This window comes from Manacus candei, unplaced genomic scaffold, assembly GCF_025592945.1.
Source record: "Manacus candei isolate 608988 ecotype Guabito, Panama unplaced genomic scaffold, ASM2559294v1 h1tg000028l, whole genome shotgun sequence".
Lineage (NCBI taxonomy): Eukaryota > Metazoa > Chordata > Aves > Passeriformes > Pipridae > Manacus > Manacus candei.
The window spans coordinates 8,119,334-8,134,221 of NW_026138076.1; the positions used below are offsets into that span (position 1 = coordinate 8,119,334).

General features: G+C 38.7%; 1 protein-coding gene across 6 annotated transcripts; it reads right to left on the minus strand.

Annotated features, from left to right (window-relative positions):
* Positions 1-691: 691 nt before the first annotated feature.
* On the minus strand, positions 692-8,314 carry GNPDA2 (glucosamine-6-phosphate deaminase 2). Of its 6 annotated transcripts, none has more exons than XM_051790087.1 (7): positions 8,174-8,306; positions 7,837-8,081; positions 6,634-6,801; positions 6,228-6,325; positions 5,588-5,770; positions 4,810-5,262; positions 692-1,714 (listed from the first exon to the last, which is right to left on the minus strand). In XM_051790087.1, exons 3-7 carry the CDS (start codon positions 6,759-6,761, stop codon positions 1,656-1,658), a joined length of 921 nt encoding a protein of 306 aa, XP_051646047.1. In that variant the 5' UTR covers positions 6,762-6,801; positions 7,837-8,081; positions 8,174-8,306; the 3' UTR covers positions 692-1,655. The 6 variants fall into 6 exon arrangements, with proteins under 6 accessions (XP_051646047.1, XP_051646049.1, XP_051646048.1 ...); XM_051790089.1 differs by having other exon boundaries at positions 4,810-4,984; positions 5,078-5,262; positions 6,634-8,081; positions 8,174-8,302; XM_051790088.1 differs by having other exon boundaries at positions 4,810-4,984; positions 5,078-5,262; positions 6,228-6,329; positions 6,638-8,081; positions 8,174-8,301.
* Between the last annotated feature and the right edge of the window lie 6,574 nt (positions 8,315-14,888).

Here is a 14,888-nt window from a genome sequence, read left to right on the forward strand (position 1 = left end):
TAGTACAGTCTAGCTATACTCAGCTCCAGAGAAATCATAAGTTTTAGTATATTAAACCACAGGATATGTAACTGCTCCACCAAAAGACCAATTCAAGCCTTAAAGAATTCCCTTGGCATGAAGGTTTGGTTAGAACATGTCTTTGTGTAGTTGAAGTTTTATTTCTATTGTTAGCGAGTCCTCAGTTGAAAACTACAGTGCAGTGTGCTTAACATACAGTGTACACAAGGCAATCATAAATGCAAGTTAATGACCCTGCTATATACTGTGTTTACAACTGCTTGCCCACCTCCAAAAGCTTTTAAGACAGACTCTTCCATGCTTTTGTAATTTCACAGAACCACAGAACAGTCCAGGTTTGAAGGGATGTTAAAAGACCATCTGGTCCCACCCTTTATGCGAAAGGTGAGCCTAGATGAGACTCTACCACGTCCTAAGGAGAAAATGTGATTTGTAATTAAGGCTACCTGCCTGTCATCTAGGTGAAGAGTTAAATTCCTCAAGTTCTGCTTTGTTGCACTTTCTCTCAGTGAGTATTTTACACAAGGACATGATCCCACTGCTCCCCCCCAAAAAGTCTAAATCAGTGAACTCTCATCTTCCTCCTTTGGTGCCTGATCACTCCCTGAAGCCCTGAAGTATTTATGCATGACAATTTATATTAGAAACGAAACAATTTTGAAATTAGAGATTTATATTTAAGTTTTACTTATATTCAAAGTAGGAAATAACATTCCTTGTAACAGCTCAATGTTTATAATGATACAATGAGAAAGTGATTAATAGTTGGCTTTAAATGGCCATTAAATTTGCAGACATTATGTTCCTGTAACTTAACATCTTTTCAGGCATTTAATAGTAACATCAATTATATAATTGAACAGGTACCTCCAGAAAGGAACATTTAGATTTTTCCTTATGTATAAAGCTTGATTACCAAAAATATAAAAATCCTAAAGTAACTTGAAATACATGAGAGGAAAAAGTGCTATGGCAGAAGTTTAATATTTTTATCCGTGGAGTAAGTTATAACTTGCAAGAATTTGGTGCATTTTTAGGCACTGTTCTTGTATTTTCATTTGTCTGAACTATACAGCAGGTCTTGAGATGCCCAAAAACTGTTTAAGATAAATTTAAGGCAACCAAGTGCAAAAGCTCAGTGTATATTAGATACATGTAAACAGAACGTTTCATAGTAGAAATTGTACAACTATTACAAGTCCATAGTATTGACAAAGGCCAAAACCATTCTGCCTAGAGACACAAATGCAAAATGTAGTTACACTAATCAAGCCAAAAATTACAAATTCCAGGAAATAAAGTATCATCTTTAACACAAGGCAGATGCATTACACTGCTGTGCTAGAGTAAGTGCTCTGCTTTTCCCCTCTCTACATAACATGCAGTCTCTCACAGGTTTATTCTGTTCCATTTAGTGATGTACAACCCAACAGCAAAGCTCCAAATGTTAAAGCAAAATGCACAACACAGCAAACAGATGGAATGTGAATGTACAGATATTGGACCTTTTAAAAAATACAGTACCTAGGATTCCCCCTTTTAAACGGTTTTCAGCATATTGCATAGCAGTGAACTCATCTGCTACCTAAAACGGTTGCTGTTGACCCACATGGAGTTCCTCTTCAATTCTTCTTTCAGTTTTCTTTCATACTGTACAGTGGGTCCACAAGCTTATTGTGCACATGCATTAAACCTTGGGGGGGAAAGCAACAATGCCAGCTTTACGTTACTTATAATTTTTCAACATGTCCTTCTATCCACATTTTTATTTGGAGTTTGCTTCAAAGTATACATTTTAAATAGTTCACTGAAGAGAACAATAATGTCTGTTTAAAGCAATTTAAAATGGGAGACAGCATATATATATATTCCTGTATCACTTACATACTAATGATATCTGCAGTATAAACTGAGCAGGGATCAGACATTTCTCTGTTAACAGACCCAAAAAGCAGATCTGGAATGCTTCCAAATTCATTGAATACATCTTTTGTTCTGTATGAAAAACTGCATAACAGCAACATAATTCCCTCACACCATAATTTGTCATAAAAATCAGATATATACATAGTGATACTTTTGCAGCTTGAATTCTTCAATTGCAATGTTCTAGCATTGTGGTATCACTGTCTGGTCCTAGACAGGCAAAAGCAAACTAAAACTATCCAGACTGTTAATGCAGATTCAGAATTTCAGTAGTTCAACTGAAATTCAAACTGTTCTAACTGGGCTTTTTTTTTTTTTCCTCATACAAGTCATCCATAGCTATGACTGGGGGTGTTATTTTTTTCCTACTCAACTACTTCAATTCTGGAAAAACCTGAAGAGCATTTAACAAAAAAAGATGCTTCCCTCTTTACTTTGTTATTACTTAGTAAAAATGTTACCTATATCTACCTATGTATGACACTGGGTCACTGGCAGGTTTTTAAACTTCATTTCACCTTAAGGACTAATAGCAGTAACTGATCAACATTCACAATCTGCAAAGTAAAAGTCCATTTTAGCATCAAACTAAAGACTAACTTCTAAAATTAAAATACGCAACATTACGAGTCATTTTCTTAAATACCATGAAATAAATATGCAAGCAGTACACAAATACCTTTGCTAGATGATGCACCTGGTGGCAACCTTAGTGTCACTGCAGCAACATGCAATAACTATACAATTTTAAGGTCATTACTGTAGTGACCACAACAGAAGGCATTTTATGCAGCATCTATTACTAATCATTGTGTCATCATTTAATATAAAATGCAGATATTAGATCAAGTATAATATTTTTCAGTTTAACAGTGAGAAAAATTAAGTATACATTTGATATAAAGTCATTTGTACTGAAAGAGTAACAGCTGCACACACTGCTCAAACTAGAAACATGTTTTGAGCTTCCTACCAGTGTTTTCCTCTTCTAAAAAGAGGAAATGAAAAGGAGATAATTACTCACTTCCTAGACGCATGAAAAATGCTTACTAAGTATTGCCTCTGCCATACTTAATGAAGAATATTTAAATCCTATTAGTGAAATTGTTACAGGAAAATCAGTAAGAAACAAAAGGGTTTTTTTAAGGTATGCGTCCCACTGTATATTCAAGTATGTTTTGGATAAACAGATTTCTGCATACAGTTTTAAAAGGAGCATGCACAAGTATGCAAAAAAACTATCCTAAACTAACTTATCTGCAGAAAAATTAGTAAATTCAAAATTCATTTTGTTTCATTCTTCAAGAAAGTTATTTTCCCTTTCACCATAAGAACATTTTAAGTACACTTCATACTTTTAGCCTATAATAGGTTTTCAGAAAGTTAGAAAAAAGTGGAGTAAGTTATTCTATTTACCAGCCAGCATGGTACTTGATTATAAAAAAAAATAAAATTGCAGTTTCATATAGTACCTTGAGAATTTTTAAGTAGTGAAAAATCCCAGTAAATCACTACCGTAAATAGCAGTATTAAGAACTATCTAGCTTCCTTAAGAAATCTAACCTAAAGATCAAGATTCAGAAATAATTCCAAATTTGACCCACATTGATCTTTCCTTCATCTTTAAAAGGGAAAGTCTCACTGATTTGAGAGTAGGTAAAATTAAGCAAGTTTACACTAAACAGTCTTTTTAAGCATTCTATTGCTGTATATTGCGGGGTTATTCAATACAGTGTGACACAACAGCACACATTCATAAATTGTAGCCCTTGATGTTTTTAAAGCAATGTTCAGTGTCATTCATACCTAGTAATTCTACATTATGTTTATCTTTCCCAAGTATAGCCTCTGTTTATATGAAATACAGGATAATGTTTAAAATTTATCCAAGCAGTTAAAGAAGCTTATCTTTGAAAACAACAATATCTAGCAGTGTGATACAGCTAAAGACTAACCCTCCCCCCTACCCTGCAAATACACAGCAGAGGACAGCATACTGAAAAAATCCAAAATTAACAAATTGGCCACAAGTGATATCAGGATAAAAATCACAGTAATGTCCGAATTGCAGTCTAATACATATATGAGCACTGCTGATACAATGCTTTAAAAAAGAATTTAATAAATTACAATCTTGATCTCTGATACCTCAACTACTACAGGTACCCATGCTAGTGAGAAAGACAATCATTTCACACAATTCCATGTGCTGTGCTAATACAGTCAGGAGAAAACTACTTTTCTTAGCTTCTACAGTCTCAATGAAACAATTCAAATTAGGAAGTCTCAATGACTATCAAATATCCTGACTTCAATTTTGCCCCAATATACCTACTACAAATATGAAAAGCACAGTACAAGTGTGCAATGTGTTCAAAGTCAGTATAGATGTTATGCTAATTGCACTGAATGAAAAATGTCCTCGTGTGGCTTCAAAGTCTGTATCATACATTTCCAGTTTACTAGACAGCATGTTACAGCACACAGCAAAGGCAGTATGAAAATATATCAGGATTAATAAATGTAATGAGTTTTTTTAAGTGAAACTTTCCATTATAGTTATGAGCTGTATTCTGGAACACTGCTGCTGTTTGATGTGGAAGATTACTAAATTGTTGTTTCAAACTAGAAGCAAAGGAAATGTTTCTCCCAAGTAGATTTGTCAGGAATATAAGCAGCACAAGTTATGCCTCCTAGCAATTTTCCATACACAAGAAATAAGTTAACAGTTAGTATTTTGAACATATAACATTATACATTAGATACTGTAAAGTGTTGAAGGCTCAGACTTAAATCAATATAATTTTAAATCTGTTGAGTTTGCATTTTTTGAACACATGTAACCTCCGATTCAGTGCTCACCTTTAAAGTACTTCACAGTTTTGACTCTTAGTTCTAAAGTAGCATCTTCATCACACACAAAGATAGTGCGAGGGTGTTGCTGGAAAGCAGAAACTGTCCACATATGATTGACTCCTTCTTCAATTGCTTTGTACAATGCAAAAGCCTTATGTGCACCTGTTATAAGAATCATCACCTGCAAAACAAAGGTCTCTTTACTTTCAATCCCAGTATCAATACCAACTAGTCTTGAAAACACACATGCAACTAGAACTAAATGAGTTCTTACTTCTCTAGCATCCATCACTGTACCCACACCAACTGTTAGCGCCATAGTTGGTACTTTAGATAAGTCTCCATCAAAGTATTTAGCATTTGCCAAAATGGTGTCCATTGCTAAAGTCTTTAATCTTGTTCTTGAAGACAAACTTGATCCGGGTTCATTGAATGCAATGTGGCCATCTGGACCAATGCCTTTTCAAAGTTAAAAAAAGTAAATCATTCCAGACCTGAGTCAACAAATATCCTCAAACATCTTAAATGAATAAACAGTTTTTAGGACTCATTCTTTCTTTTCCCCATTTTCAGTAAAAAAACATTCTAAACTTAATTTAATTAAGTCATTAGAAACTTGGACACCAACCATTCTGTTTTGGTATTCATACTGATTTTTTGTTAGTTACAGAACTTTCTTGCACCATAACTGAAAAGTCTAGGTTTAGCCAAGTCATGAAAATAATGATTAAAGAATCAGTGTACATGCTTGAATAGAAACTAACCATAAAGCATTTCCTCATACCTCCAACAAACAGATCAATCCCTCCCGCTTCTTCAATTTTCTTTTCAAATGCATCACATTCCGCCTGTAAGTCTGGAGCGTTCCCATCAAGGATATGAGCATTATTTGGATCTATGTCAATATGCTTAAAGAAGTTATTCCACATATAGGAATGATAACTCTCTGGATGATTTCTAGGGAGCCCTGAAATCATTTAGAGTGAAATTAACATAAGACAAGATTTAACCAAACAGCCTTAATTCTAGTTTATTTGTAACCGACGTAGGGCATGCAAGGCAAACCTAACTGAGTCAGATAAAGCAAGTTTGGAAATAACATTGAGAAGAAAGTTTTCTTGTGTTGGCATGCACAAGGTAATTGGTTTGCATTCACTTCACATATGTCTTATCACAAAGAGTATTAAGTCTTCAACAGACATGCAGTCACAATATTACATTACAATGTCCTTTCTGCACTGTTTATTTTTGCATTTTTGTAGATAAATAGAAAAAAATGCTTAAGATGACCCCATGGACAGAAATTTAACATAAGAGTACAAACATACCAGACTGATCTCATTCTTTGACGAAGTATTTAATAGTTTTTATAAGGAGGAAAAAAATAACAGTACAGTTTGTTCTGAAATAATAGCGCATCTTACCTACATACTCATCCATGTTGAAAGTCTTTACATATTTGAAAGAGAGATCTCCATTTTTGTGATATTCTATCAGCTTTTTGTAGCATCCCAAAGGCGTACTACCTGTTAAATAAAATTTTTCTACTATTCTATGTATCTGCACAACATTTTCAGTGTATTTAAATCTCTTCGTAGTCAAATTTTGCTACAATACTTTTAAACATAAAAGCAATCTGCTATTTCTCATTTAGTATTTCTAAGCTTCTCAAACATTAAAACTTTTCACACAAAGCAAATCCATATTTTAAAAAAATTATGTTGGACTATTACCAAAAATAATACTTATGTTCTTTTAAATACTGTATCTACTAGCAATGCTACAAACATTGTTCTAGGTTTACTTATTTACACAGACTTTGAATAAAACTTGCCTGTTGGTAGACCAAGCGTGAAATATCTTCCTTGACTTGGCTTGAACTGGATAATACGATTACAGATGTATTTTGCTGCCCATTCACTAGCCTGATCATAATCTTCAAGAATTACTAGCCTCATTGTGGCAGTGAGGAACTTGTATTATAAAACAAACTTAAACCTGGAGAAAATGTCAAAGTTTTAAAAATAAGCACCCTATGAATAGTTGCAAAACTCTTAGATAACAGTGGAGATAAAAAATAACCTTTCATGCCGATCACTTGCATAAGCATAACACATTCTTGCAGTCCTAGTTCAAGCTGGACAATCAAAAGCAAAGCTACAGAATCCAAATGAAAGATTCCAGTCAAAATATTTATTAAAATTCACAGACTAATTTAAAGTAACTTATAGGAAAAAGTTAAACCAAAATATGAATAAGCCATTTTGAACTTCAACATTTTAGTCAAGTTAGAAAAGAGGAAATATTCAAACGCTGAGATTAACTCCTGTTTCTTATGACCAACTGAAGGCCTAAAATTTCAAAAACAAGGCCCAAAATAGTCCCATGTTTCTCTATTTAAAATACCTAATTGGAAGTAAATAATTAAAATTCCTTTCACTGCCATTCTAGCTCCATAAAATGCTTCAGTATGTTTATTAATCTGCAAAAAAAAGTTAAAGCATTAGATATTTGAAATGTGACCTCATATTATCTTTCCCTGCGAACTGTAAACCTTTTTTCTTTTCAACATAACTTTAAACAGAAGTTGAGAAAGCTTTATTTTGAGCGCAATGGTATCAACTTCTAAGATGAATATCCAGAAAAGAAGCTTGCTCGCTAGATGTATACATGCATCTCTTGCATTTAAGTGAAACTCATTTTACCATGAGAGTTTAACAGAGTCAGGTAATCACCAGAAAGACTGGGGCTCTTAAGCCAGTCTGTGATGTATTCTTCTCTTCCCAGGTCTGAATGTGCTTGGCATTAGCCAGAAAACAACACAGCTGCCAGAAGCCCAAGGCCAACTAAGTGCCAAACCACCTGTAGTGCACACTACTCGTAGCTGACCCAAAACGAGAGTCTCGTTTTAAGCACAAATATGAATTAAAATACATTTGTGTTTCACATCTGTTTGTCCCACTAAAAGAAGAAAGAAACGCCGTGTGCTGCTTCCTCTCCACGGGCAGTTGAGCCGTGACAAGTCAAACTCACCTTTGCAGAGGAAACGCTATTACACGGACACAAAAGGAGCTCACATACACCCCCGAGGAGCACAGAAAAGCAGGCCAGCAGGAAGAGACCCCGCGGCTTTAAGGGCGGCCTCATAAACCTCCAGCGATTTTTCCCTGGAAACACGAGGATGCTCTTCAACAGCAGCGACCCGCGGACCGCACCAGAACGACCGCGGATTTTCGGCCGAGGGCACTTTCTTGGGGGGTGTTGGTAAACCCACACTGCTGGAGAAAGAAACCCACCGCCGGACCGCCGCCGGCGCAGCCCGGGCCCGCGGCCTCCCCTCCCCACGGCCCGCGGGCCCCGCCCCGCTCACCCCCGGAGAGCCCGCGGCGGCCACGAGCGGCACCGGCACGGGGAGGACGAGCAGGAGCAGGACGAGGAGCAGGATGAGGAGCAGGAGGAGGACGGAGAGCGCCGCCCGCCCCGCAGCTCCCGCCCCGCCGCCTCCAGGAGAGCCCAGCGCGACCCGGAAGCGCCTGGCCAAGACGGGAAAAGGGTTTGTTTCCCTGTTTCCATTTCCGGGCGCTGTGGCTGCTGCAGGGTGAGGGGGAGAGAGTGCCGGTCCGCCAGCACCCCTGGGGTCGGGAGCTGCTGGCGGCTTTGCCAAAACACTGGCGTGCTTCCCACTCCACTTGTTGAAAAATGTGGAATATGTAAAATTTTCTTAAGAAAGGATGCTCTTTGATTTTTATATACTTTCAAGCCTAAACAACAAGAAAGGAGATTTAATCCGTGAAACAGAGAGCAGCCAACAAGCTCTAAGTGATGTCCAGGTGTTAGAAAGACAAATTACTTGTTGGTAGAATTGCCTTTTTAAGGTTTAGGGCTTGACACGTTTCAATGATCTCAAACCTAGGGGGAGGTTAACAAAGCTTGAGAAGAAGGATGAACTACTGACAGTGGACACAAAGATGCAGAATTTACAGGCCACGAGAACATTTGGCAGAACTCCGAAGATAAGGAAGAAACTCATAAAGCCAACTCAGCAACTGTGCTGAATCAGCTCCCACTGGGTAAAAGATAATTCTGGCAGGGGGAAATTGTGACCACTAACTCATGGACCACTTACCCAAGAAACCCACCGACTCAAGAGAACGACCGAGCACACAGACTAATCAGGATGAGAAGTGAGAGAGTCATTAACCAACAGAAGATAGAATACTAATAAGAGAACTATGTAACTCGTAGCCAATGGACACTAATTCCTGTGTTTGCTAAAATGTATAAATAGTGAAAAGTTTTGATAGTTGTGTGCTAGCTTTGTGGATTTGCCACCCAGCGCCCCTTTCTAAGCAGATTTATAAATTAACACCTTGACTCTGTGTGGGGATTTGCCTCTTGCACAGGTGACAGAACATATTTTGGCAACACAAGCTGGAGCAGTGCATAAGCCCTTCTCTTGGAGTTTCTGTTATATGGGAAGTAGGTGGCACTAAGATTCTAGTGGAAAAAGTTCTCTCTTCCTCTAACTTAAATGTTTACATGAAGCAGTAACAAAAAGGCTGTTTGTAATTACTGAAAAAGAAAAATAGGTAAAGCATCAGCTTTTTGGTGGATGACAAATTGACCATGAGCTGGCAGCGTGCCCTTATGGCCAGGAGGACCAATGGTATCCTGGGGTGCACTGGGAAGAGTGTAGCCAGCAGGTTGAGGGAGGTGATCCTACCCCTTGACCCTAGTGAGGCCACACCTGTGGCCAGTTCTGGGCTCAGTACAAGAGAGAGAAAGAACTACTAGAGAGGGTCCAGCAAAGAACCACAAAGATGATTAGGGGTTAGGAGCATCTCTCTTATGAGGAAAGGCTGTGGGAGCTGGGCCTTTTTAGTCTAGAGAAAAGAAGACTGAAAGGGGATCTCATTAATGCATGTAAATGTCTCAAAGGTAGATGCCAAGAGGATGATGCCAGACTCTTTTTGGCAGTGCCAAGTAACAGGACGAGGCGCAATGGCCGTAAACTAACAAAAGTTCCACCTCAGCATGAGGAAGAACTTTACATTGAGGGTGTCAGAGCACTGGAACAGGCTGCCCATGGAAGTCATGGACTCTCCCTGTCTGGAGACATTCAAAACCCACCTGGACTCATTCCTGTGCCACTTGCTCTAGCTGACCCTGCCTTGATGGGTGAAGGTGAGATCTGGATGATCTCCAGAGGTCCCTTCCAACCCTAACGATTGTGTGGTTCTCTGATTCTGTGATTCTATCTCTTTTTGCTTTTAAAGCAGTCAAGTAATTTCATAGTCATAGCAAGCTATAATTAAATAGCTGTGGTTTGATAGGTCTTGGTGGCAGGGAAAGGGCTAACAGTCTGAAAGGGTGGTGCTTCAGAAAGTAGTGGCAAAACTGTAGCGGAGGGGTGAGCAAGTAACATAATTCTGAATATATGTGTATGCACATACTGTAGGCTTCACTGAGGCCTTACCATATTAGAAGACCAGAATAAATCTGTTTACTGGGCAGGAGCGTAACTGGTTGTGGAAAAACATCATGACTGATAGGTAAAGGAAGAGAAGCTAATAAAGGGGTGTGTATGTTTCCGAAAAAAAACCAAAAAATAAATCTGGGGTCATACATGAGTACAACGATACATTTTCTGATAACCTGTCTAGCAAGATTTCAAAATATTGAGAAATACTTTGCCAAGGGCATGAAATATGTGTTTGCAAGCTTGTGAGGAAAAATATATCTTACTGAAGTCTTGGGCTTAGCATGCAACAATTAAAAATACCCTTTGTTTCAAAATCTGCCTTTCATTTGAATTTAACTTTCTAATATAAGCAACTTGATTTTAGCTCATGCATGTTCTTCTGATAAAGTCTTTATCTCAGAAATTTTGTCAGGTCCTAAAAAATATTTTCTCTTACACCATTTCCTGAGTCATGCTCTGAGCCTCTGATGCTCTCATTGTTTCAGAGTACATTTGCAATGGAAGTTATTTTCAGATCCTATGAAATTAATTAAGACTAGTTAACACATTTCTTTGTTATTGCTACACACCTAGGTGCCTATAGGCCTGATATTACCCCCCTCCCCTGAATAGTAGGGGAGATTTTTTCCTTGCCTTAGTGAACTCTTATTCTCTGATATGTAAGCTTAATTTAAGAGATTACATAATTATTTTGCATGGTCAGGTATCCAGTTGTCCTTCTTTCTCCAACAGCTCCCTATTATCCTGCTAGGACTGTCTGTTCACTTTCTTTGCATCCTTAGTGTTGCCAGCTTCTAAGAGACACTGCTTTACAGTGCTCCTGAAGGTAGCAACAATGGGCTCTAAATTGCTAAAATCTTTATTAGCTACCTTGATCTCGAGATGGTCAATTGTTTCTGAGGATTTTTACTCTAGTGTACACTTGTTACCTGCTACCTTGACATGGTTGGAATGGAGCATGCCCAAATGGATGGTACAGCAAGAATTGCTAGTTTGGGTTATCCCTGTTTTTCTTGGCAGAAAGGCATCATTCAGCTTTCAGGCTTCCCATATCTGACTCCATTTTTAGATACACTCTGTAGATATGACCCTACCATATATTTCTTGTCCTGCCATAGTCCATTGAGATCTTTCACACAAGTTCTGTTGGTTTCCACAACTTGAAAATACTTTTTTTTTTCATCACTACAGAAAAACTCTTAAAATTCACTTAATAGGATCCTCCATATTGCATATTCTCCAGGAGGTCACAGAATATGTGGTGTACTGCTCTGCACTCAGTAGAACTTGCCCTTTGTCCTGCTGCCTCTAAATTCTGAACAACTTGTCTGTTGCCTTTTTAGAAAACTTGGCAATGTTATCAAGTATTTCTATTAGACAGACAAATTGCCTGTCTTTTGTGAGCATATTCAATTCTGACTCTCCTTGTTAGTATGCTAATGCCTAGGGTATGATTTTTCCAAGTCATTCTTCAGATTTTCCTTTCTAATTAGAAGCAGATGGAAAATGCTCTATATGCACTGAATGTTGTTGCTAACAATTACTAATTAAGATTTTGCTAATTAAAAACAAATCTTAATTACTTACTAGTGTTCATTGAGTAGCATGACTAGAGATTTCCTAAAGTCTGACAGTTATAGCATTTAAAATCCCAGTATCTTTCTCTTGCTTCTGGAAACAGTCTTTCTGTGATAATTTTTTCCTTTTATTTTCTTAATGGCCCTTTCTGTTAAGTATTAATTCATTTACTCTCTTGATGGTGATCTAATTTTTATACATTTGCTATGACCAGGTGGCTTTTGTGCTTTTTTTTTAAGCCTGTGTTTAAGTGACTCTGAATTTAAACTAGGTGTATTGCAATAGTAACCAAGCTACATTGAATTTTACCTGAGGAGGGCCACCTCAACTTCAGCTGAATCCAGTCTTTTAACAAGGTAGATGTTCCTTCAGATTCACTCCTTTTTAGTTGGAAGAACAAAGGGTCCTATGAAGGAAAATTACTAAAATGGATGCTGACATGCAGGAAAGACTCTGAGAAGAAAACAAAAAGGTTGCAGTAAAGATATTTGCCAAGACATTAAATGTAGAGGTTGGGAGACAAGTGAAAAGACTTTAAATTCACCTTGGTGAATTCAACTCCTATGTTGAGTCTGGCCGAGGTGGAGTTAATCTTCCCCGGAGCAGCTCTCACAGTGCTGTGCTTTGCATCGGTAGCTAGAAGGGTGTGGTTAACACCCCACTGTTCTGGCTACTGCTGAGCAGCACTCCCCAGCATCAGCGTTGTCTCTCCAACATTGCCCATGGCCAGGAAGCTGAGGGTGGGCAAGATCCTGGGAGGGGACACAGCCAGGACACCTGACCCAAAATGACCAAGGGGATATTCCATAATATATGACATCTGCTCAGATATAAAAGTTAAGAGAAAGGGGGAGGGAGGAGCATGCATTTTTACGATGTTCGTCTTCCATAGCAACTGCTATCTGTACTGAAGCCGCACTTCCCAGGAAGTGGCTGGACATTGCCTGCTGATGGGAAGTAGAGAATAGATCTTGTGGTTTACTTTGCTTCCATGTGCAGCCTTTTCTTCATCAAACTGCCTTTATCTTGGTCTGTGAGGGATTTGTGTCCATCTTATTTTCTCTCATGCTGTCCTGCTGAGGAGGGGAGTGATAGAGCAGCTTGGTCAGCACCTGGTGTCCAGCTGGGGTCAACCCACCACAACTCTGCTGTGTAACAGGTGTGCAATCAAGAATAAGGATGCAAAATAACATAGCAGCTGAGACCTATAAGAGGGTAATAACCGTATGGGGAGAAGGAAGAAACATGCAGGAAAGATTTTTTTTTTCCAGAACTCTGAAAGAATGTCAAGATAGTGGTTGTTACCCCTAGTATTCCATTTAATGTCACGGGATCAATAGCCTTCTGTTTTCCTGTGATGAAAGCATACTGAATTTCTGGTAACTTAATTTGTCTTCTGGACATAAGCCTGAGGGGACCAAATCCACGTGGTAGCTTTGCTTACTTCTCACAATGACTGAAGATAGTTTCACATGTGCATTGCGTCCCTGTATTTGTCACAGCTTTCTCCAAAACTTCTTTGCTTAGATCTCACCACATTTCTATCAAGTGGGAAGTAATGGCATGTGTCATTCCTGTGAGTTTATGTTTTATGCAACAATCTTGTTGCATAAAACCATTTTCCAGTGCAATAGAAAACATCAGATTCTATGATGCCAGGAGTATGTCAACAGAGACATAAATGAATATCTAGCTAATATTTAGAATCATCTACATTTTCATAGGCAAGGCTTTGAGTCAGTTTGTGAAACTTTATGCAGTAACAGATAAGCACCCTATGCTTTTGCTTTCCCTTTCTGTTCTTGCTGTGTTGGTGCTTCCTACATGGGTCCTGGTAGTCTGTACCAAAAGAGTTACTCAGTACCAGCTGGCTCTGAATGTAAGAGCCATTCGCTACAGAGTAAGCAATAAAGGTGATGAACGGAGAGGTGTGTGACTTACATATTTATTGCACCAGCACCCTGTTATCTTTTTGCTGGTGAACTGTTTAGTTCTTCAGAGTAGGGATTCACTGTGGGTTCAGTGTAATCGTTACTTACTTCATTTTGCCACGTAGAGGGAGCTGATGCTGATCATTTTCCTGTGTGTGCCTGAAGTGCCAGGATATTTCTCTGCAAGTACCTCTGCTGGAATAAGCAGGTGGAGGTGCCTGCTACATTCCATTTAGATCAGATCTTTCCCTTGTTACTGATGTGAGTGTCAGCTGCCTTGTAGGTGTGGTGCATGAGTCGCTGCTTGGCTGTGCCCCTGCACTGTGGGACATTCTTGATATATGTAGGGATATTGAGAGAAATTTCTGATGGTGATCTCGTCCACTGTTAAAGCCTGTTCCTTTCAGAGTGCACAGTTTCAATGTTTGCCATTCCTGTCCTTTCTTATCTCTCTCCCCTTTCCTAATCCACTCCTCCCCTGAGCTGAATGAGTGAGCCTTTCCAGCCCTTCCAGGAATATGACTGGGCTGAAACGTGTATAACAGGTAGTCCACTTGACTCATCTGGTGTCTTTGGTGAAGTGAAGATGCTTCTAAAGGTAGAAATAAAGGGTACAAAGCATGAGGTCCTTTGCCGGCTTAAGACAAAAGTTGTCCCTCTACTCAAGTGCTGTGTGATGAGGAGCCTTTTTTTTCCCCTTTACAGGGAACCCCTCTCTGGTCCAGTGCATCATGGAAGTGTTATCAGTGAAGAATTGTTTTTGAGGTCTTTTTGCACAGGGTGTATGAGAAGGGATTTGGATATTCGCTCATTGTGCTGACTCTTGTCTGCCCTGTTAGGCAGTCTGATTAAAATATGGGTGGACTGATTCACATCATCTGCAGGACCATCACCAGTGCTGAGTGATGGGGGGAATAAGACATCTGTCCTGGGTGGTTGAATTCTAGCTAATCTTAAGCATCTCCTTCAGAAAAAAGTGAATAGCCTGAATATGAAGGTTTTATACAGAATGAGTTAGTATAGAATGAATATATGAATATGGAGTCAAATGAATTTCAGACCAAGTGGCAATTTAGCTAGCATAGGTCTTTTCA